The following is a 24,768-nucleotide window of genomic DNA, read 5'->3' as shown; positions in this document are numbered from 1 at the left end:
AGGGGTCGTCATGCTCTGCATTTACCATCTGAGAAAGCTCAGAGAAGTCACTCGTTCAAGGTCACATGGGTAACCACAGTACTGAGACACAGTGACAGATGTGAGACTCCTGGGTGGGAGAGAATGAGCATGATGACCTGCGAATGTCAGAAAAGGCACCTCTCCCTGCAGCTAGCCGGCAGAAGGCACTTTCCAGAAAGTTCCACTGACGACACGAGGAAGGGGACTGTGGGTTGGAAAGGCTGCTTGTGTGACTACAGGCCCTCTGGGGAGCCCTGAGTGAAGGCCCACCAAGGCCCTGGAACCAGCATTACACAAAACTCCAGGTCCTGCTGTGATGGCCACAAGCTACCTTCCTAAAGTCTGGAACCAACATCAGGTTCTAGCTGCTGCCACCCAAGCACTTTAAAAAAAATGTACGGGCATATAAAGATATATTAATTGTGGTGCCACAAATCTGTGCATGGCTTTTTCCTAGTATGCATTTTGCCCTGCATCAAAGCAACCTTTTAATTTCACTTCATGTACTTTTTTGGTCTCCTCACAGTCTCGCCTTGCCACTGTTGTCATCTTGTCACACTGTCCACAATTCTATGCCATCCCAGCCAGACTTCAAGCAGATGTGTTGGCACCCTGTGGGAAGGACGATCTATGGTCATACACAGTGGGCGATCAGGAAGGCTCCAGAGGGCTGAGCACTGTGGGCTTGGCCAGGGCTTGGGCAAGCTCACACCCTCCCTGCCATACTCCTGCTCTGCGTGATTGTGTCACACACGACCACAGTCTCTCCTCCCTGGGGCCATGGCTCCAGTCCCTGATTGGCAGCTGTAAGGATTTTTGGCCACCAGTCATGCGGAAGGCAAAGCCAAGCATCAAAGCTGGGAGGTGAGAGCTTGGTAGGGAAGACAGGAAACTGAAAGCCGCACCTCCCAGGTATCCTTTGGTCAGAGCCTAGCATGTAGGTCAGAGTCATCCAAGACAGAGGTGGCAGCCGCTCAGCTGCACGGCCCAACAAGACTTCAGTTTTCAGGTTGATCACTTCCATCATCTTTTACCATCTTTCCCCTTGTCTTAGTTGTACATGTTTTGACTATCCTGGTGCCTAGACCATAATGATGAATGACTATTCTCTTTGTGTGTGTGTGTGTGTGTGTGAGAGAGAGAGAGAGAGAGAGAGAGAGAGAGAGAGAGAGAGAGAGAGAGAGAGTGATATTTAGAGAAAGGAGTGAGATTTAGAGCATTGTTGACCATCTGAAATGACTTAAAACAGTTGCCTTCCCACTGATTAGTAACTATTTCTCAAGGCAATGGGGAAGGATAAGATCTAAATACAGACACTATTTGGCCATATCATGAGTTGCTGGAAAATCAGATAGAGTCTGGCTGTGTGAAAACAAAATGCAGCCAAGAGATGGAAAGAAGGAGCGACTCTACTTGACAGCCACCAGGTGGCATGAGTCCTAGGAATTGCAAATTGTCTTGTTCACAGTTTCGCGGTTTGGAGCCTTGGTCATCTGGGAGAGGAAATGTCAAATTCTTGCAGGGTGGATAAAGGAGTATGCCAGGGCCAGGATTGCCAGGCTTGGTTTGAGCAGCCAGTGCCCACAGAGGAGCAGGGATTCACAAACCAGCGACTGTCTTCCACCATTTTCTCATTATTGATCTTTTATTCTTTCCTCATTGTCTTTGTTACTCATTGCTGACTCATTGTTACTACTGACTTCTCATCAGCTGTTCATTCGTTTATTGTCTGTCTCCCTCCACAGGAATCCAAATTCCACAAGAATAAGGATTTTCTTTTTCTCATTCTGGTGTCTCCAGTGGCTGTACACCCAGCAGTCAGAAGGTCCTAATAAATAAACAGTTCAGAGGCGAATGGTATGAGCACACACATACCAAGAAGTTCTTAGTAACCAGGATCTGTACTGCCTTCCCCTTAGGTGATACCCTGAAACCAACACAGAATTCCTGTCCTTGTTTGCTGCGGATGGGTTTAGCTGCAGCTATCTGCCTGTAAGTTGGAGGAATTTTCTAAGTCTGTTTCACTTCTGTGGTGCTTTCTAGAAAGTGATCCAGCCTTGTGGCTTATCACTGGCATCATACTGGCATCACTGCAGCGGCACCTGGCTGGACTCATGGGCCTCCTCCCAAATGATAGGACTACCCAGGGGGAAGAGAGAAGAAAGGAGGAAAGTACTGCAGGCATCAGTACCCCTCTGAGCTGGGTTCAGTGGCCTCGGCGGGCAGAGTTACACCAGGACCTCTCATTGCCTGGGATGGATTTCCTACCAACTACTCTCAAGAACCAATATTGGGAGGCAGCCAGTGCTGGACACCACAGGAGGGTCATATGTCCCCCACCTCTGCCGCCCAAATGCTGGCTAGACACAGCAGAGACTGGGGGAAGGTCCGCAAGGCCCTGCGTGCAATGCAAAAAGAAGCAGGGCTGCTGGCAGTTCCTGAAGAGGCATTTCCTCCGGCTTGGGAAGATGGCAGCTGGGCCTGGTGAAGGAGTCCCTGGGCATCTGAATCAGGCAACAGCCTCACCACCTCTTCCTGCCAGGACCTGCCTCTCCGTGTGCTGAGCCCTATTATCTTTTCCATGGTGCCATGTAACATTTCAGAGTCCCCTGCCAGACTGGATCCACTGAGTGACTAGAGACGGCACACTGAGAAGGGATTCAGCAGAAGCAGTTTTGCAGGGTGCGGATGATTACCTGCTGGAGTGCAGAGGCGAGCATTCCAACAGCCTGGGAAGCATGGCTCAACCCGCAGAGGCGGCCAGCACCTGCAGAGCCCTGTCTGCAGCTGGGAGAAAGCATACCCACCGCAGGCTCCCACTCCGGGTCCTCCCACAGCTCAGCCCGCACTTCCTCCTGCTCTATGGAGCCCCGCGGCATCCTGTTCCTATGTTGGCACAGGGGATCCCAGAACACAGAGCCCTTCTCCAACCCCTCCATCTGTCGTCTCCTGTTCCCCACATACAGGGGGGTGTGGGGAGCAGCCAAGGAATTCCAAGGAATGCATTTCCAGACATTCTGCAGATACTGACGCTGTGCCTCGTGCTCAACCTTACAGACACTGGGACTGTTCCTATACATCCCTGTGATGAAGTTCAGTTTCTAAATTAGGCATGCACAAAATTCACGAAAGGCAACTGTAACACTATGCTGTAGAAAAACTCATTTAACACATTCATTACTTATTTCTGGAATTTTCCATGTCATTTGGACTGCAGTTAACAGGAGCTGTGGAAACTATGGGTAGTGGGTGAAGGTGAAAGAAGCAGCAGCTAACCGTACTTTTCCATGTGACCTCTCTGTGACATTAGAATTTACATTCCAACCTGGACATCCTCCCGGGCTTCATATAATCAGCTGCCTATTTGAGCTCATCATGTTGAGTCTAGAATGGCCACAAATCTTCTCCCCTTTTCCAGCATCACATCACAAGAGGCACCCAGGTGCCTCACCTAGCCGCCTGGGATGCCAGCAGCTCATGCCTGAGTGCCTGTTCTTGAGCCTGGCTTTGCTCTCCATCATGGCTTCTTGCTCATGAGCAGATGAAAGCTCAAGTTGTTGGGTCCCTGGGAGAGACCCAGAGGAGTTTTGGTTCCCAGTTCTGGCCTAGCCTAATCTTGGCTATTGTAAACATCTGGAGAGTGAACCAATATAGGGGTAAATGTTTCCCTCCTCTCTTTCTGCCTTTCAAATTAAAAACAAAAACAAACAAACAAACAAACAAACAAAACACCTCAACACCTAGTAACTGAAAACAGCAATAATCATGACTTTTTTTGTTTTTTTTTACAGATCTGTTTGTTTCAGTGGGGACAGTTTCAGGCAGCAACAGCTGAGGCAGATCAATGTTGAGCTGGAAAATCCTCAGGCCTGTCACCTGGGAGTGCAGCCTGGCATGCAGGAGAAAGGCCAGTGTCCCACTCCAGCCAGCCTCGCTGCAGGCAGCTCTGGCCTTCTTGAGGTATAGTGACTGAGCTCCAAGCATGAGGATCCCAAAGAGACGAAGTAGAAGCTACCCATGTCTTGAGCCCTGGACCTGGAAACCAGCAGTCCGCCCTTCTGCCTAGTGGGAGTGGGTCACAGAACCCTGATTCAGGGTGTGGGACTGTAGGCTCCAGCTCTCTGTGGAGGGGGCATCAGGAAGTCCGTGGCTACCCAAGAGCTTATAACCTGCCCCTCCTCCTGCCAGCCTGTCCATGCTTCAGCAGCGAATTCATTGTGTCTTCCCTCAAAAGGGCCCAGATGCCTTCTTCTTTTGCTGTCTTCTCCACAGCTACCCCAGAGCAGAAACCCTGGCCTTATCTCCTGGCTGGATGACTGCTTGGGTTGTGACTTCTAGCCACCATCTCTGCCTGATCCCCAAATCTACTCAGATGGTAGCCAGGGCCATCTCTTAGAAACAAAGCAGCTCTTGTCATTCCTCCATTCACATTCATGAAAAGGTATCACAACATATGATACCAGGTGGAATTAGACCCAAAGCCTCTCTCTCCCTACCCTCCACCCCCATCTTTGCACCCCTGGCTTCACCTTACTGCCCCTCAGGATGGTGAGCAATATTAGCAGAAGCTGGAATCCAGAGCAAAACCAGGACTCCAGTTCAGGAACTCCAATCTGGAATGCAGGTGTCATAACCGCCCAGGCCACACACCTGCCCCTCACCTGCTCACTAGCTTGAGACCTGCATGCAGGCTGACTCCTGCCTAGCAGCCTTTGCACTTGTTTTCCTCCTTTCTGGAATGTTCTCCCCTCCCATGTTTGTTTTTCAAGGCTGCCTCCTTCTTCACTGTTCATTTTCTGTTTTCCCCACAGAGGCCATCTGCATTCTCCACACCTGAAGAAGCTAGGCAATCATGTATTGCACTAACCTGTTCTCATTTTCAATCCAGCACTTATCATTAGCTGAGGCTTTTCACACATATTATTTATCTGTGCCTAGTCTGTCTCTTTCCTCCAGACCAGAGGTTCTGGGAAGGCATGGATGCACTCTGTCTTAGCACTGTGCATCCCCTGGGTCTAGAACAGTACATGACCCAGGGCAGGTGCTTGTCCATGGTTTGCTGATGTCGCTGGTGGTTCCACAGCCCCAGCCAGCCAGCCTTTCGACAGGAAAGCAGCAGCCCCTGGGATAGCCACCTGGTGGAGAGCAGAAACTCCAGGAGCTTTCCAGGGCCTTGTGCTTATACCACGGGTACAGCTCTGGCAGCTGTGGAGACTGCTTCCCAGGAACCAGGTTGGGGCAGCCTCCTTTGGATTCCCAGGGGACCTTCTCCCTTGCCAGAAATAGGCAAGACAGAATGGCAGTTGTGATGTCAGAGTTACTAACATGCTGAGACAGAAAGGCACGCTCACCTCGCCTCACCTCCAGTCAGTCCCTTCTCTAACGCAACGCTGCCTGTCATGTTGGATTTTTCAGCTGATGCTCAGACTCACAAAGCAAGTCCCAGGATTACCAATTCCCAGTGCTTGTTTCAACAGAAATGTAGATAAATATACATTTTATATACATATAATCTATATATAAATATATATATTTGTGTAAATATATATGTATTTATATATAAATGTTTAAATGAAGATGTTCAGACTTTTGGAGAGAAATGTAAAAATGGGCATTTAGAATCCACTCAAAGAAGAAAAAAATTGATTTAGGGTTTTTAAAAACAAAACAACTCAAAATTATTATCAGCTTAAAAAAAGAATGACAGGATGAGAAAAAGCAGGTTTGACAATGATGAGATTGTCTTTTCTTCCCAAACACGGGTGAAGCCTGTTTTCGTACTTTGGTGTAGAGAACCGACCGAGTGCAGGGTTGGCTTTGGCACAACAGAACACTACCGTGTGCACCATCAGTCCATCCATGAGGAGCATTACGCTGGCTCGAGGGGATTCTCTTGGCTATAATCTGATTTTTGCTGGGGATTCAGAGGTTTGATAATTCAGTAACACTAAACGTCCAAGTTCATGTGGGGAAAGCAACTGTGAAGTCCCGTGGGGCCAAACCAGAGTGAGGTGACCATGGCAAGGCTGGGCTGGCACCATGAAAAACCAGGAACGCTCTTTGCAGCACTGTTCCTGTCCTTGAGGCAGAGTCAGTCCCTGCCCTCAGAGGGTGGGCAAAGCCCAGGTGCCCTCAGAGACCTTGTGGCAGGAAGCCCCCCCCCCCCATGTGAGAGAGGACCTTTGGAGGCAGCAACTCAGGGCTGGCAAAATCTCCTTTCCCTGTTCCTCCAAACTAGGGATCCCACCTGAACTGGCGAAGCCCAACACAACACTCCTCTAAGGGCACACCAGGAGGGGCTGTGGGTGGGAGCTGGCAGCCAGGGGGGCTGCCCGCAGGAGCACATCATGATGTGCTTTGTTGTTCTCTTTTTAGTGATTTCTAAATTCTGCCTTAAGAACAGAAGCCCCTGGGAGCAGCAGCAGTCATCCAGGATGGAGAAGGCAGTGCAGACGGCGAGTCCTCCCAGGTCCCCGGGTGGGTGGAGGGCACTGGCTAGGCTCACCCTCCCTTCCTCCCTCCCTCTTTGCCTGTCCCACCTGCTCAGAGCCTGCACATGGGCATTGAGGACTCAGCCAGCGACAGCCAGGCTGGACAAAGCTGATGTTTCACATGAGGCACCCCCTTCCATGTCCTCCTTTCCATTCCAGACTCCTGGGAGAGGTGCCAGAGCCAGGAGGGACAGGGGAGTGTCGCCTGAGTGACTGTCCTTGGTGTGTCCTAGACACCTGCCTGCAGCAATGAGGAGTCAGGGCCACTCAAGCCATTTTCAGTCTATATCCACAAGGCTGGGAAAGAAAAACCACATGCCGTTTACCAAAATATGTGTATTATCTATACAGACTAAACTCCAATGAGTCGCTGGGAGAAGAGGCAGCAATGTTCAAGTGTGTGCTGGCAAGGCAGGGGGCAGACAGCTCTGTCCACCACGCCCACAGCCGGACACCTGGATAGCATGTGGGCCGACTCACTTGTAAGGCCTCAAAAATCTGGATACTTTGGAGCGAAGCAATCGGATGAAAGATCTTGGAAACATCTCTCGGGACTCCTGGGCTGTGTACTTGAAATAGTTCTGCGGGTGGGCCAGGACATCAAACAGGGCCTTGATCAGTTTCTTATCCTAAAGAAAACAGAATTTTTGTTACTGGGCCAAACTATCTCAACACTGTCATTCTGCCAATGGAATCACAATGACCCAACATGTAGCCAAAATGTACTATGCGAAAATGGTTTCCTTTGATTTCTATTTTTTCCTATCATCTATGATATATGCATATATATATGTTACTTGCTATTAAAGAAAATTCAGTGTATAAGCAGCTTTTTATTTTTTCCTCCCAGATGAGCTGTGCTACTGGAGTTTAGGGGGATGGGTAGGGTTAATGCTATGACAAAAGCATATTGCCAACTGCTTGTAAGCATCCAAAGTCTGGTAAACTTCAGGCTTGAAGTGGGACAAAGAACCAAAGGTCTTCAGCTCTGTAGAATTAACTGGGAAAGCACTACTCTGCCACAAATTTCCAAACTGAAAAATAAACAACTTCACTTGGAAACAGTAAAGACAAGAAAAAAAAAAAAAAAAGCTTCCATGTGGTAAAGCTATAAGTCATCTGTGCTGGGGCGGGCCTGGGGTGGGAAGGGCAGCCTCGCCGTGTATCGGGGAGGGGGCTCTGCCTCCCTCACCCATGCTCACCTTCAGGATTTCCTGGTGGTTCTCCGACGCATAGAGCCTGCCGTCCCGGACTATGTCTTCGATGAGCTCCTGGTAGTCTTCTGTGGGAATAAAGGGCAGATTGTGCATCCTGGTGGTTTAGTTGACCTTACTTTGCCCTTTCATTTCAGCCAAGGTTCTGAGAAAGGTCTCTTCTGTAGCTGCTGTCAGACCCAACACCCTCACACCACTCCCCACATGGCTCCCACTCATCCAGCTGTACCAGCACTGTCATCATTGCTGCCTCTCCCCACAGCTGAGCACTCTGACTCACCTCCACACTGGATCCCTCTTCCTTCACCAAACCAGGAGCCTGTTCCAGTGGCCCAGCTCGCTCTTCCCCTTGTCATCAGATCTCTCTGTGTCTGACCCCTCAGATCAGCACACAGATGCACTGCTGTGTCTCTGATCTCAATGATCCTTCCTGCTCCCAGCCCAGTTCTCTGCTCCCTGGTACACAATTCCCAGAGACAACCAGTTATGCCCCCCACTCCCTGGTTCCTCCCGCTTGCTTCTTGTACTCCCATTCTCAACCCACGGTCTAAGCAGTTTTACAACTCCGCTCCCCCACACCCCAGGCCTTCTGTTACCAAATCCACAGGGCTGATTCTTGGTCCTCATCCTCCTTGATGAGTAAGGGTCTCCTTCCCCCTTGATCCCATTCCTCACTCAGCATCCAGGACCCCAAGCTCTTTGCTTTTGTCTCATGGCTCTCTCATCTTTTGGGGGGCTCTGGGACTCAGCTTTGGTCTTTTCTGTACTCACTCCATGGTGAGCTCACCCAGGATTTTCTTTCCCTCTCCATTCCCACCCAGCTTCTTCTCCTCTCTGTATTATACAAAATCATCAGGCTTCCTACTTACTCTATCATCTGAAAAGGGGAACCAGGCTGGGGCAAGGGGGTTGTGGAATTTGGGGCGCGAGAAAGCTATGCTCATTTTCTCCGTAATCATTTTTGGTGTTGACATCCACATTAGTTGCAAGGCACATGATCATCCTTGCCCAGATGTAAATTTTCTCCCTTTATGGTCTAGCCTATCTCTTACACTTGTGATTCAACTCAAGCTGTAGCTATCGCACCATCTTTTTGCAAACACATAAAAAAAAAATGCCTCTTTGCATGCATATTGTATGCTACAAGGCCAAACAAAGGACACAGGGATGTTATGGAAACTGTGTGGGAGGAGTTCCTAACAAGTCTCTCCATCTAGAGATGGAAAGTGGAAATTAACATAATATTTGATGACTACCCAGGGCACTGGAGACGAGGGGCTGGTCTGCACCAGACCTGGCATGTCTCCCAGGCTTAAGCCCAGAACAGGAGGGACCACACAAGCCAGTTACATCACCGACCTGGTGGGATTCCAGTTGACCAATGGCACACCTGAATGGACATTCCTAACAAGGTTGGGACACAGACAGCCCCTTTGCCCGCCTATGTGTCTAGAGGGGTATAAAACTCTTCCACATGTATCTCAGATGCTCTTTTCGCCTCCCTCTTCCTTCCCCTCTGCGCGAAGGGGGCCCAGGAGCGGATTTTCCATTAAAGCTACCATTACAACTCTGAACAACTTGCTGATATTATTCCACCAGCAGGCAGGCAGTGGTCATCATCTAACAATATTCACAGTGATTACTGTGATATGTGTACAGCATAACCAGTAACCTATTGTGGCATCTTTCTTGGTCCTTCAGGAGGTATAAAACAAGAGTAAAAACTCAAGTATTTTTTAAGATTTAGGAGAGAAAATTTTCCATCCATTGACTCGCTTCCCAAATGGCCACAATGGCCAGAGCTGAGCCAGTCAGAAGCCAGAAGCCCGGTGCTTCTTTTGGATCTCCCACATGGATGTAGGAGTCCAAGCACTTGGGCCATCTTCCACTGCTTTCCCAGGCCATAAGCAGGAGCTGGGTGGGAAGTGGAGCAGCCAGGACATGAACCAATGCCTTTATGAGACGCCAGTACCACAGGCAGAGGCCTAGCCCGCTATGTCACAGCACCAATCCTGAGTACAAGTACTTTGAATCTGGAATCCTTCTGCTGTGGCATCTCTGCCTTGGGAAAATGGCTCTTTTTGATGCTGGAGTTTAACCATGCACAAACCATGCTGTGTTCTGGAGTAACAGAAACCTGAACAGCTGTTTGTCACTATCCAAGTGCTTACTGCTGCCTTTTCAAATCCATTTCCTCTGCTTCTAAGAGCCACAGCACGTCCTCACTTGCTCAAGTCTCTGGAGAAGCCATGTAGGACTGCAGGTCAGCATGCTGGATAGAAGGTTCCAAACACCTGTGTCCACCCAGCTCTGCCTCTGTGGCATGCCATGACTGCGGCCCAGGGCCTTGGATCTCTAGCCCAAGCGGGCTCATCCACAAAGTCAGGAAGTAGCTTTGCTGGCCTCAGGCGGTGACTGTGAGGTCTGTGCTGTGTCACAGGCGCTGGAGCATGTGCCTGGTCCTCGGCAGTGCTCAGCACCTGCCAGCCATGGCCACAGCCCTTCCTGCTTGCTCCCCAGCCATCAGTGGGAGTGTCTCTACAGGCCTCAGCTGCACTGTCCAAGTGTGTTCTCTATTCTCTGGGCTTGACAGCTGACAGAAAACTTACTGGAAATGGGTATTTTTAAAAAGACACTCTCAGCCAAGACCCAAGAGGCTTCTGCATGGCTAGCAAGTGAGTTTCCTACTCTGCTGACATGCCAAATATGTTCTCATGGGTCTCACCAGGGTTTTGTGAGATTTCCTTGCAGTTCAAGGTATACCTCCATTTAAAAAACAAATATAAAGAGAGTAGGGCACTGGCATTGCGGCATAGCCAGGTAAACCACCACCTGTGATGCTAGAATCCCAAATGAATACTGGTTTAAGTCTACTTCGATCCAGCTCCCCATTAACACAACTGGAAAAGCAGTGGAAGATGGCCCAAGTGCTTGGGCTCCTTCCACACCTGTGGGAGAACCAAATGGAGCTCCTGGCTCCTTCCTTTGGCCTGGCCCAGCCCTGGCCATTGCAGCTGTCTGGGGAGTGAGCAGCAGATGGAAAACTACCCTCTCCCCTTTCCCTTTTCTCTCCGTAGCTCTGACTTTCAAATAAATAAATAAATCTTGAAAAGAAAGCAAGCAGCTATACTAAAGCATGAGCTTTTGCAATGTTTATTCTGGAATCTCAGGGTCTCTGGCTTCCTTCCTGATTCCAGCAGAGAAGGTTGCTGGTTCGCTGCCTTTGGGGAGATGGGGCCCACTGGTGTCGCACCGCAGAGCAGTGTGGGAGGTACCTGTGTCCACCCCAGCAATCAGAGAAAAGGCACTTCACTCTGGGGGTCTGACACCCTTTCAGGCAACTCCAGGACAGGCATAATGACCATAGTCTTTGCCACATGTTACACATGACCACGTGGAATCATTTTAGGAAGCCAGACAACATCATCTTTCCAAACCTTCAACTGTAGCTCTTGTCTGCCTGGAAACATTCAATGGCCCCATACAGGATCATTTCTTTCCTCCTAGGCTTAGCGCTTATGGCTCTCCCCAAGCTGCCTTCAGTCCTTCTAGTTTTCTCTCTCCCTGTTAAGCCCTGGGCACCCCGTATCCTGCATATGCCAGACACTGCCTCCTTTCATTCCTGCCTTCCTCTCTCCTTCTCTTCTGACTCCCAAAATGTAAGACTTCTTTCAAGATATAAATCTCTTCAGATTGCTTTTTCTCCTCAAAACCTATGGACAATTACATGCCACTTCTTCTGCTTTGCTCCCATAGTGCCTTGTCCCTAGCCCACTGCAACATCTCCTTGGGCTGAGGCACCTCCGGCCTGCAGGCTGTACAAGGCCCATAAAACCCACAGGACCATAGGGGTTGACTCTGCCAAGGTGACCCCAGGTGGGACTCACAACTCGCTAAGTCTACAGTAGGCTGATTTCTGAGGTGATGACTGTATGGCCCACAAATGATGTTATACATATCCAAACAACCCTTGGCAGAAAAAAAAATCTGTCCTACCTGTGGATGTGTTTCTGTTGAGCAAGTTGCTAGCCCAAAGCTTGGATCAGTAGATGCTCACTAAATGTTTGTGGGCTGGATAAATGAAAAGGCTTATGAACTAACCTCCCCATTAGACTGAGGTCCTCCAGAACAAGAGCTAGTTCACTGAATGCCCCTGGTAAATGTCTGTCATTGAGTCTCAGAGCTAATTAAGGTCCCAGGGCTCAGAGGAACCACCTCTCATTTAATGTGAATCAAATGGAACCACATCCGTTTTCTGACTTGCTCAAGCTCATACAGCAAATCAGTGCCAGGGCCAGGACCACAGCATGGGTCTTCTTCACCCACCCTGACCCTCTCTCAAGATTCTAAGTGATAAAAAACCCCAAGCATAAGAAGTTAGTATTTACTAAGCTACAACTACATGCTGAGGACCACATTCAGTCCTTTAGGAACTCTCATTAAACTCTTGCTTTCAATCCAGTGATTAACCTAACTCACACATAAAGAAAGTGAGCAGGAAATACCTCCCAAGCTCTGCCACAAATGGCACCCACCAAGTCACAGCAGACAACACACTCGGATGTCCGTGGCCTCACCCACCAAGCAAGGCTCACTCTGAATGTATTTTCTAACATGTCTTTTCACCCTTGCAGTCCCTTACAATGCCTGCTTAGAATCCAGCACTGGAAAGTCAGCAGGGTACCTTCCCCATGCAATGTGGGCCTTTGTGAGTGTGTGTGCCTGCCAGCTGGCTCAGAAATTGGCTCTGGTCACAGCAGAGAAATCCCTATTGCTTGCTGCAGCCTGAGTTGCCCAGAACTTACCGTCATACGTCACGTAGGGTACCTGGAACCCTCTGGCACTGTTGCCTTCATTGGACTTGAACTGAATCCACAGCTTCTTGGACCTGGAGGTGAAGGCGATAGGGCGCTCGTAGGTCTGGCAGGTCTCATAGGTAGTCACGGAATTGGAGGAGGCTGCAAGGGAAGATGGAGGGTGTAGAGTTCATGAATGGCTAAACCTGAAAGGCCATGGGCAGTAGCCCAGGCTGCATGATTCCTGAGTACCTGCATGTGCCAGAGGTGACCTCTGTTAGTCAGTAACAATCCCCACTGCTTGCTGCCTACTCAGTAAGACCAGGTGGGGCTAAACATTCTATGGGCTTCAACTTCTTTAATCCTGTGAAAGTTACCCAAGTTGCTATATTTTTTACTTCTTTCACAGAGAGGTTAAGCACATGCTCAAGGCCACAGAGCTAGTATACGGTAAGATCAAAATCAAGCCTACAGATCACTTGGAGCATTTCAACCCTGCTAACAGCAGCAAGCCTTACTACAGGGGTTCCATGTGTGGCTGCTGGCATCAGAACCTGACAAATCGGAGCTGTTTCTGTTTTGCAGCTGCTATGACCCACGTTAACATGATTCAGGAGACAGACAAAGGAAGATCTGGAATGAGGGACCAAGATCACAGAACCAGGAGGAGCAGGGACTAGAACTGAATTATGGTCAGACTGGTCACAGAGCCCATCCACTGCACCCAATGGTGCCCCTGAAACAGACTCAGCCAGGAGTCAGGAAAGGAGGAGGGGCCCCTCCTGACTGCACCATGCCCTTGGCCTGGATCAATCCCCAGCCACAAGTTGCTACTGAAGATGTGAGGCAATGTCTGGGGCCAATGCTGCGTGGAACTCATCTGCTGGCTGTATCCTGCAAGATGGGATCTGACATAGCCCAGAGGGTACAAGGATGAATCTGAGCTGCAGAGGGCAGAGCTGAGCCACCTCTGGCATTGAAGGGGAGGCCCCGGGGAGTGGTTTTTGGCCTAAGTTGTGTTTTCCAGTAACTTCTATCCACTCATAGGCCATGTCTGCTCTAACTGCAGGTGCCACGCTTGGCCTGTTGCTCATGGGTGACAGCTGGGGAGCAGGCCACCATGCCTCCTGCCAGCCTTGGGGTGAGGAGGAGGTGGGCAATAGACAGGAGACGCACGGGTTTTCCGCATCACCAGGTAGTCTCCACAGTCATCCTCGATGGGTAGGAAGATCTCAGGGACCACAATCAGGATGCGGCGCTTCGGGGGTGGGTTGATGGTCCATGTGCACTCAGCGTTGGCAGGGTAATTGCCTGGGTAGTTTGGAGACTCTATGTACCCTGTGAAATCTCCCAGCTCCCCTCCACATCTTCTGTCTGGAAAAGGAAACATCACAAATTACAAAGGTGCAACCCTGTCTCGCCAACTGAGAACTGTATCCTCCCGCCAACAGCAGTGCACCTGCCCTCAGTGTCCAGGCCCCCTTTAGGAGGAGGCCTACAAGGATTCCCCAACACAGAGGCCACCCCTCTGAATTCCCCAAGGCATTGCTTTCTCACAAGCCCACAGAGGCCCAAGGTCAAGGCAAGGACACATCTTGCTTTTAATATTTGATTAATGAAGTCCAAGTTTTGGGGGATGGAGTGGGGGTGCTGGACATACAACTTCTAGGTCAGTCAACGCGGCAGAGCAGATCTCAACACTCGGCAGAGAATTAGCTGACCTTTCTTAGAGACCTCTGCTTCGGACAAGATGGGTGTTTGCACTTTTCTTTCTGAGTAAGATTGCATTTGAGGTGGAAGCAGAGTTCCAGCAAGTTGTTAGTTGGTATAGAGTGAGGTGGCTGCTTAACTCTGGTGCCAAAGGCAATGCTGCCTGTATATTCACACATGTGTGCACACATACACAACCCATGAGCATGCATGTACATATATAAACACACATATCATGAGCATACACACACCCCATGAGCATGCACACACATACACAAACTCCATGAGCATCCATACACATACTTACACACCCCACGAGCATCCACACACATACATACACACCCCATGAGAATTTACTGCCTAACACTATCAGGGAAACAGGTGCAGAAGAGGTTGAAGGGAACAGTTTTTGCCAATAGTAATGGGGAGTTATCATTACTGGTGGGAAGAGTAAATAGGTTTTTTCTTCTTCTTGGGTGAAAAGAGGGAGTGAGGGAGCCATGATGACGGGGATAACATCCTTCATGCCTGAAGGGCTGTCTGAGGGCTGTGCCACCAGGGCCAGGGCAGGTTAAGACAAGGGAACAGTTCCTCCTGGCTCAAAGAAGGACTAACACTCATACTCCCCCCGACCCCGAGGCTGATCTACTCAGGGCCACAGGGATATTTACACCCTCAAACATGGGCCATAGGAAATGACCAACCAACAAGTCAGCCCACTGTGGATTACCAAATATCATGTCTTGCCTATGGTTGCCAAGGCAGGACCATACCCGAATGATTTCACTAGCCTATGAAGCCCACTCCAGACTGTTCCTGTCCGGACACTAAACAATCCTGAGAGGGAAGAAGAGCCTCATCATAGCAGATGTTCAGTAAGACTAGATACAAACATACTGGGATGCCATTCAAAGGACTTCACTGGGACAGAGGAAAACACCAGACAACCAATCAGCCATAAAAACCAGAACTCACTGCCCCTCAGACCCAAGCTCCCCCAGTTTGGGGAGACCTCCCTGTCCCCCTGCCTCAATGGCACAGAATTAGTGGAGATTTCCTTCTTGTCTTCACTACGGAATTTTACAAAATGGTTTAAAAAGAAGAAGATTTACAACCCTAAACAATAAGACTTCAAATCATCTGACTTCCTCTAGCTGTAAAAAATAAACCCCACTCCTTCAGATGGCATTCCTGGCTCCCCTGTCTGGCCTGCCAGAGGGTCCCCCAATACGTTCTGTGCTTATGTCTGGGGCCAAAAGCTCCTTCTCCCACCTGCCTGGCCCTCCACCATCACAGCCTCCACGTGCCTTCTGGAAGCTTCTTCTCAAGCTCTCAGACGTGGTGGCTCACTCCCCTTGGTAGCTTGCAACCCAGAAGGCCCTGCAGCTTAGCCACAGTAATGTATTCTGTTTGGCATCACTACAGTTACACAAGGGCCCCTCCACAATGCCTGCTGAGCAAGGCTGGCCTGAAACTGGGCCCGGGGGAGGAAAGTGGAGCTTGGATCAAGTGCCTGAGGCAACAGGTTGGGAATAGGGGATGAGGGAGGCACCTGCTTAATGAACCCCTGCATCTTTCCCAGCTAGAGCATTCTTGACCGGGACAGTGAGCACCTGAGAGACATACTTTTACACTGGGTGACGTTAGTGGAGCCGTCAAAGTCAGTCGTTGTATTTCCCGGACAGGAAGCACAGCTGTTTTTCCCAAACTCAGGCTGGTATGTCCCCACTGGGCAACGGACACAGCGGTGAGTGGTGGTGTTGTAGAAGTGGCCGGGAGAACACTGAACTAGGGGCCAGGAGATATAGAAAGAAACAGGAAAAGACTGTGTCATCAATGCACCATGCAAGGTAAACGCTTGCACCTCAGTGCAGTAGCGCTTGCCTACAATTGGGAGCTAATCAACAATGATTCCCTCAAAGTGCATTTATGAGGGACCAAGGCCACCAGGAAAAACATTAACAAAGAAGATGTGCTTGTGTGTGAACACCTTCCAGTCTATGTTTCTCACACATGGGCATTGGCAATCACGTTCAAACCTTCCCACAGAGTATGGTGGCCATCAGGAGGGGTGCAAAGTCAAGGGAGCCTCTGCTAGGTTCTGGACAAGGGGCTGGGCCCAGGCCGAGGGGTCAGGGAAATGAAGTGACCAAGACAGGAAGGAAGAAGGCAAGGTAGTTAGGTACAAAACCCATTCTCTCCTCCTTAATCAACCCTTGTCAGTCTTGTCTGAAGGGGTTGTGGTGGCTGGGAAACCTTTTCCAGGGGTTGATAGGGCTAGAAACATAACCCCTGGCCCCTAGGGCAGCACCCAGGAACCCCTTGGCCCAGGAAGAAAGGTAGTGGCTGGTTTGATCACGGTCTCCCTAGACTCCCACAGAGCTCACAAGGAAATGTCAAGTTCTCCCATGAGGGTCAGCTGCCCAAGGCTCACCTCTGGTCTCACAGTCCTGGAAGGAAGTGGCTCCTGGATGTCTGGTGGGGAGACCCCCTCCACAGGAGATACAGGAGGTCCGGCCGGTGTCAGGCTGGAACGTGCCCAGGGCACAGAGCTGGCAAGGAGCGAAGCCATCTGAAGAGAATTCACCAGGCTGGCACAGACCTGGGGTGGGGGGAGACATAGCTTTTACTTTACGTTAGCACAGAAGGCACAACCATCAGCAATACACCTCTAAAATCATGTGTTCCTTAGTGACTGGCTTATCACTGGCAAAATGCTATAAAAATCTGTCTGTTTCCACATTCGTCTCTCCCCTTGTTAATTTTCACAGCCTTCCTTTTAAGTTGCAGATGCACTGGCGTTGAGACAGCACCATCCCAAGGCGGGCGTCTGCCGCCCGCCCAGCACCGGGGCCCCCACTTCTTGGCCGTGTGACCTTCGGTGAGTCATTTCAGCCTCCCCATACACTGATGTAATGATACAGGCACCTTATGAATAATTCATGCGGTATACTTAGTACAAAGCCTGGCTTAGTACACTAAGCATTGTCACTAACATTCTTCCTGCTATAAATACACCTTAGGAAGGTCACACACAAGGGCGAACAGATTCTAACAGGTGCTCTCTTGCCAACATTGGCATTAATTCTGGAGTCCCCTAACGGACTGAAGATACATCAGAGCCACATACTTAATGTGAGGATGCGGTTTTGAAGCCAGAGACAGTCCTGTCATTGAGTTTGGAAGGCCTTGAGGTGGGAGTGAAGGCCTTAAGGCATGGAGGTCTTGGGAGAGCTGCCAAGGGCAGCACATGTGCTCCATCATGTCCACCCAAAGCAAATGACCACTCAGGTCATGCCAGAGACATGGACACAACTAGCCCATCTCACACTGCGCTAAAGGAACACATTGCCTAACAAGATGAATAGGCAAGTTGCCTACAGAGCCCAACTTAGAGCTTGGCCTCAAAATTAGCATTTTGCACGATACAATTAGAAACCCTTCACAGAGGAGGTCCCAATCTTAATAAAATATCTGGATGAATCTATAAGTTTTAAAAATAAAAGAGCTATGGACTTGAGACCAAATCTGCGGTGGTGGGGTAGGGTGGGGAGAATAGACTTTCTCCATTTTAGTACTGCTAAACAGACTAGGAGACCATGCAAGTCCTGGGGAGTGTGGAGGGGCAAAAGCAGGTGGCAGCAACACAGCCACCTTTCTGCTGTCCTCATTTATCTACTCAGCTGAGAACCTGCTCGTGTGTGTAGGTGCTGACCCAAGCCCTGGCGAGCCAGCAGGGAACCTCCCTGCTTGCAGGAAGACCAAGGTACAGTGTACCTGGTTAGGAGTCCTGGAGAGGCCACAGGTGCCTCCTGTCTCAACAATGACCTTGCAGACCTGCCCCAGGAGGAAGGGGTAGACAGATTCCTTACCTCCACATTCAGATACGTTCCAAGCTGCAGGGGTCTTCAGGGCCCCAAGATTTTCTGGTCTTGGACATGGTTCACAAGTGATCTGCCCTTCCTCATTTTGGAAGGTTCCGTTTGGACATAAAATGCAGCGTTCTTGGGCTCCATCGTAATACGTCCCAGCCCTGCAACTGACTAGCCCAAGGGGGAGACAGTCAGGTTAGTGTGGGGCACAGGAAGACCCATGGGAGACAACCACACCGCCTTCCACACACACCTGACCTGATACCCTACAGGTCCTCTCCCCCATTAGATCTGACAACTCCATTAGAAGTGTTTACACTCTTGTCTCTCTCTAGGCCATGCCCTCCTGGGGGAGGGGGGCAGTGATCCATCCCAGGGGTCCTCATTTTTAACAGCATAAACACCTGATGATTGATAGATCTAAAAAAAATTTATATCTACTTCAAAGGGCTGCCAGAGGTTTATAAAGGGAAAATCAGGGCCATAAACCCAGTGATGAAAGAACAGTGAGGAGGACGGCTGTTAATGTTGGCTCATGGTATACTGGAAGGAGGCCACTTTTGTGTTGGGCCTTGGAAGATGCACAGGTTTCCCCCCAGCTCCCTGTCCCAGCTGGAGAAGGGGGAGGCTGTAAAGATTAATGCAGGCTATGGGAAGAGAGAAAAGAAAGGAAAGTTTGAGATAGAGTGGAAGAGTTAATTAAAAAACAGAAAACAAAAGCCTACCTGGAAGATAATGATGATGATGATGCTGATGATGAAGAGGTAGAGAGAAAACAAAGACAGCACCCATCTTCTGGTTTATTTCCTTCAAAGCCCCAAGCTCCAGGAGAAGCTAAGAGCCAGGAGCTCAATCCAGATCGTCCACGTGAATGGCAGAGACTCAACAGCCTGAGCCGTCACCTCTTCCCCCCAAGGGTGTGCATCATTAACAAGACATGGGAGTCAGAAGCAGAACTCCAACCTCAGACCTGGGCACCCTGTGCAGCTCAGGCCAAATGCCTGCTCTTGGGGATGGTCTTGAATGCCTGGCATTGGGATGGTACTCTGTGTCCTAAAGCAGGCGTGGAAAGGTGGGAAGGGCAACCAGAAGCTGTGTGCTGAACAGCTGAAGAGGCTTAGAAAATAGCACACTTAAGATTTTGCACAAAACTAATACGTCCTAGAGTCAACCCTGGTGTCTCCTGAAAGAATAAACAATAAGGAAGTTCATAAACCGTGTTCTGTTTGTATTTTTGGCACTACTAGCTAACTGTGGATTTATGCTTCATTTCAGGATATAAATATGAAGGAAATGTATCCAATCAGGCTCCCTACAGTTCAAACATCACCAACATGGCCAGCCAGCCAGCCCTTCTAATGGCTAACACGTGTTGAGGCTGCACAGTCTGCAACACAGCTGCCCGGGGTCTAAATACATTCTGCTCATTTACTCCTCGCCATGGCTCTATGGGGCAAAGAGCTCTCAGTAAGCCCATTTCACAGAAACAGAGTAAGGGAGGTTCATTAATCTGGCCCAGGTTCCTTAGCTGTTTTGCGACACTGCACCTATGACAAGATGGAAAACCCTGAGCTTCCGGGGAAAAGGGTTATTCCATAAACATGCAGACAGCAGCACAGTGCTACACTTGGCACAGGACTCCCCGTGGGGGTAGGGGGAGTTTGGAACAGACATATTCTTGTCCTGCTGAGGCTGCCAAGAAATGGGAGAAAGCTCGCATAAGGAAGTAGGCTATGACATCTGAAGGTGCTCAAAGGCAAAACTGGAGTCCATATGACCCAGCAAATACAACGCGCAGATGTGCTCTGGGGGGGTAAATACAGCCATGTTCTCTGACACCTGCTATGAAATGTCTTTTCACTATTCACACCACACTCTTAAAACAATGTGGCTTTGAAACCTAGCGAGCCAAAACAGACCATGTTTCAAACATGACTTCTACTATCAAGTGTAAACAATCAGTAAAGACTACCCTAATGCCTAAATCTTCACATCTTCTAATATTGTTTAGACTTTCTTTTATAACAGTCATGTATCATTTTAATATGACTTGAGGACTTATTGTCAATGGAAAAAAACTAGCAGTGAACCCATCTCTGGCCTCGTTGGCAGGCCGCATGATGAGGAGCACGATATATGAATCTGCAGCGGTGGTATCTACATAAAGCAGAGTCTGAGATTCCAAACTTTTCTAAACGCAGCCCTCCTGGATTAATGGTTTCCATGGTCAGTCTGCTTCCAGCCCAGTTCCCATGAGACTCTAGGCTGCATTCTCTACTCAGATCCCTACGTCCCACCTGCTTGCTCCAGGGACTGTAACAGGCCAGAGGGTAAGAGATTAACCCCCTAGCAGCTCTGAGTAGTCAGGGACCTGGCAGGAAGGAAGGAAGGAAGGAAGATGGTGGCTGTCCATATCCCTCTACTCTTCACCCTCTCCACGTGGGGAGGAGCTGTTTGCACCACACTCAGTCACCTAAAGAACTCGCAATCACACGACTACATGGTCTGTTTCCCAGGGCTCCTACCTCTCGCCCAAGCCCAGGATCTGGCCGACTCCTGCTTTCCCTCCTCCTTGGAGCCCCTCAAAACTGCCTGTTTCCAGAGGCCTCGCCTATTCCACATCTGTTGCAATTTGCTGGCTGACCAAAGGGCTGAGGCAGGCCCCTGGGGCTGCCTCCACGGCAGGACACTCCCTGTTTTTCCTTGCAGTGAAAGGGCTGGCTTCACCTGCACCACAGCTCGCAGCTTCTGTTTCTCTTGTTGAGACAGAGACCCACTGAGGCAAGTCATGCCCAGAACCTTCCAGAGAGATGCATCTCTCTCACAGGTGAAAACGAGCTAAACGTTGAGAAAAATGCATGAAAACAGCGCTTTGCCGATGTGCTGAGGAGCCAGCCTGCTCAGGCTGCACGCACGCCTTCCATCATTTCTTCTGTGTGAGCAGCCAGCTTGTTGAGCTGCCACTGACAAAGGGTCACTTGCCCCCGGAGCACGGCACTGTCCCAGAGCAGCTTTTGTGCGTCTTCAGTGAGCATTCAAATCCCAGGCTCAAATCCTGCACAGCTGTTTTCTCCCCTCTTTAAAAACAAACCAGGAGAAAGCTTTTCTGATGCAAAGGGCAGAGGTGAGGATTAATGGCAACAAAGAGGCCTGAAGGCGTCCCCCGCCAACCCCTGCCTCCCTTGCCCCCTTTCAGCGCCTTTGAGCATTTCAAGCTATGGACAAACACTATGGTCTCTCTGTGGTGATGGTGCCAGACCTAATAAAAGGGGTCACTCTCAAGCCACCAGCAGCCCATGCGGATTCCCAGAGCATCCTGCAGTTACTGCTTTGTCCCTGCTCACAGGCGATGACACCCTGGGCAGGGATTGGGCCTCAAGATCCTAGGGTGGAACCCCCTTTAAGTAAGTGCCCCCATGGCAGAGGACAGCACTCCTTGGACTGAGAGATTGAATTTTGCGCTTTCTGAGCTTTTGGTATGTGCTCTACTTTGCCATTGCAAACATTCTGATGGCTGGGGCAGAGGAAGGAGCCCAGCTTGAGGCCTTCCTTGCTTGGTTCCCAAACATACACCCTGTGGCCTCTTCATGCCCAGTTAACTGGAGATGGAATTTCACTTCCTTTCCCACAGTTTGCTGGCCTTCAGTGCAAACATCACCCCCAAAGAGGCCCTTGGCCTGCTGACCCTTCTTGGGTTTTTTTGTGTTGTCCTACCTGTGCTGACTCAGTTATTCATTCAAGGAATCTCTATAGAGCCCACATCAAGTACTGCACTGAATACTGTTCTGGGTACTGGAAACACACAGACATGGCCTTACCCTGAGTGTGGCTAATAACCCAAGCAAAAACAGTAACATATGCAGCTTGCAGGACAATCTGTGTTGGTAAGGTGAAACAGGGTAACAGAATGGAGGTACAGAGAGTACAGGGAGTAGAATCTGCTGTGCTGTACCTGGGAAAGGCCTCTTTGAGCTGAGATGCTAGGAGGTAAATCTTAAAGGATCTTGTAAGTGCTTGAAGGCTCTGGTAAGGAAATTAGACCTGGCCATGTACGTGCTGTAGGCATTGCCTGATCTTTTATGCTTTCTAGGCCACTGTGTGAAGAACAGACTGTGGGCAGGCAAAGGTGAGGATAGCAGCCCAGAGCTAATCATTGTAGACTGGACGAGAGATGAAGGTGGCTAGGGACAGAGAAGTGTGATCCAACGTGGAGGTAGAGCTGCCAGGATATGCTGATGGACTAGAAGAAGAACATGAGAGAAAGAGATCAAGATGACTTCAAGGGTTTCAGCTGGAGCAATGGATAAGGAGGGGTGCCAGTTACCGAGATCAGAGAGAAGCAGGTGGATTTGGGAGGATAGAGGATAAGAAGCTTTGCTTTAGGGATAAGCATTTGGGTGGGTGGTTAAGTCTCTGCTTACACCTTGGTGTCCCAGCTCGTCTGTTCTCTCGTCATCCTCCTGCTAATGCACATTCTAGGAGGCACCAGGTGACAGTTCAACTAGCTGGGTTTGTTACCCATCGGAGACCCAGAAGGAGTTCCTAGCTCTCATTTTTCCCTGACCCAACCCTTGCTATTGTGTTTGGGGAGTGAGTCAGTGGATAGATCTCTCTCAGTTCTTGTTTCAACTAAAATTAACAAAATTAGTCAATTTTGAAAGGTAAAAAAAAAAAAACCTTTGGAAATGATAAACATGAGATGCTGGTTGACTATACATGGGTTGCATGCAAAAGGCACAAGCTAACCTGGTGGGCTCTGATGTGGGGTTTACATGATGATTTATTAGGCATGGGAAACACATTCTCACATATGTACATATTAGTTTTTACCTACTCAGTTAAAAGACAAATTTCATGGATTGAAATGGTGCAAGATGGGCTTCTGCAAGTCTCCAAGATACACAGATATGAGGATACAATGTTTTCCCAAAGAAAGAAATATACTGTTCTCTAACTCTGGGGCTCTGGAGATCAGATATGGATCTGATTTTTGCAATACATTGAGAGAAATTACAGTTTAATTAGGCCTGGTTCAACAGGTTTTCTGATTAAATTATTTAATTTTAACTAAATCAAAAACAATTAATAAAAAAACAGATTTGGGCAATTCCTACAAAGAACACCTGGACTGATGGCCGTACAATGAAGCAAGAACACACAGGTACAAGAGGAAAAATAGCTGCGCTGGCGCTTCTGCTTGGAGCCTGAGCTCTTTGTCAAACCACATCAGGAGACAGGAACCACAATGACTCAATTAGATCTGATGGGAGTTCACCCAAAGCTCCAGCAAGGAACCAAAAAACTAACTGAAAGATGGAATTACCATCACTGCTATTAGCAATAAATCCTGCCAAAATGTACCTAGGGTGCTAGACAGTCCAGGCTTTTGTTTATTTAATCTTCATTCAGTTTTTTGACTTTTGAAAAATTGCTATTCTTAGATTTTATTTACCCAAAAAGCAGAGAAATGGAAAGATAAACAGAGAACTGCTATCATTGGTTCACTCCCCCGAAGGCCTCAAGGCCCAGGGCTGAACCAGGATGAAGCCAGGAGCTACAAATCTAATTCTGGGTCTCCCATGTGGGTGCCAGGAACTCAAATACTTGCCCAGTCACTTGCTGTGTGCCAGGATACACATTAGCAGGAAACTGGGATCAGTAGTAGACTTGGGACTTGAACCCAGACACTGCACTATTGGATGCGGGCATGCCTCGTGGCAGCTTCATAGCTACACCAAGCTGTTCTCCTGTCCTCTATGATGCCCAGAGTATCTCAGTCATCAATGCAAGTATGTCATTTATAAGTAGGTATGCATAAATTCAAGCACATTTGCATAATTCCCAACAGAAGAAGAGCTAGAGAAGGCAACACAGGGAGAAAACAGCAGATGGTGGCATTAAAGCTGTAGTACTGGATGCAGCTATCTGGGAATGTATGAAGACACAGGAGGGGAATAGATGACTGGGTCCTGAGATGTCTGGTGTTTATAGTGATCAGAAAGGGCAGGAGGAACCTGCCATGTAGATGAGGAAGCAGAAGTGGGTGGTCAAGGCACAGAAAGGAACTCTCCCAGGGAAGGGTGACCAATGGCGTTAACAAGGACACTCACAACAAGGAGTAAGAGTTGACAACTTGGATGACAGGAGAAATCCTGGAAGAAAGCTTCTGAGGAGAGGCTGGGAGTAGAGACCAGACCAAAGAGGGAACAGGAGGTCAGGAAGCAAAGGCAGCTTGGGGCTCTGCAACAGTCTTGGCAGAGCAAAGAAACAAGGCAGGGCCTGGGACAATGCCTGCAGTGGACAGCTAGGAGACAGTTAGGGGTGTGGTCTGCAATGCACTGGCATAGAAAGAATCCTGAGACAAGTCAGGGTTTAACAGGCCACCAGCAGGAGCCACAGCCCTCAGAGATGGAGGGGGTGGCCTTTACATGGGGGCAGCCGCTGCTGGTGCTCCATTAGGAGGTATGTCAGAGCATATTGGCAAATACTTGATAATGAGATGGGTCTGGACATGCAGACCCTCAGACACTTTTTCTGGAAGCCTTGTGTCAAATCAAATGTAACGTGCCCAAGGGCACTGCTTGTCTTGACTTCCCAGATGGGAGTCTTCCTGAGTCACCTCTGCCCTGCCAGCTGCCAGTTTCCAGACCAGTCATCCCAACTC

The 24,768-nt window shown here is 49.3% G+C and overlaps 1 protein-coding gene across 4 annotated transcripts in view; it reads right to left on the bottom strand.

Moving 5' to 3' along the window:
- Positions 1-6,833: 6,833 nt before the first annotated feature.
- Positions 6,834-24,768, bottom strand: part of SCUBE2 (signal peptide, CUB domain and EGF like domain containing 2) — a 63,631-nt gene continuing 45,696 nt past the window's right edge. For 2 of the 4 annotated variants that reach the window (XM_040988956.1, XM_040988957.1), the window contains 7 exons: positions 18,105-18,275; positions 16,667-16,834; positions 15,859-16,020; positions 13,699-13,896; positions 12,532-12,684; positions 7,715-7,794; positions 6,844-7,141 (listed from right to left, as the gene is read on the bottom strand). In XM_040988956.1, coding sequence (XP_040844890.1) covers positions 6,989-7,141; positions 7,715-7,794; positions 12,532-12,684; positions 13,699-13,896; positions 15,859-16,020; positions 16,667-16,834; positions 18,105-18,275 — 1,085 coding nt within the window. In that variant the 3' untranslated portion in view covers positions 6,844-6,988. Of the gene's footprint in view, positions 7,142-7,714; positions 7,795-12,531; positions 12,685-13,698; positions 13,897-15,858; positions 16,021-16,666; positions 16,835-18,104; positions 18,276-24,768 lie in introns of all 4 variants that reach the window. The other 2 variants (XM_040988958.1, XM_040988959.1) reach the window with 2 other exon arrangements.

Source organism: Ochotona curzoniae, unplaced genomic scaffold, assembly GCF_017591425.1.
Source record: "Ochotona curzoniae isolate NIBS_2020 unplaced genomic scaffold, NIBS_Ocur_1.0 contig_517, whole genome shotgun sequence".
NCBI lineage: Eukaryota > Metazoa > Chordata > Mammalia > Lagomorpha > Ochotonidae > Ochotona > Ochotona curzoniae.
Note: the sequence above shows the minus strand (reverse complement) of the source record. Positions and strands in the feature narration are given on the sequence as shown.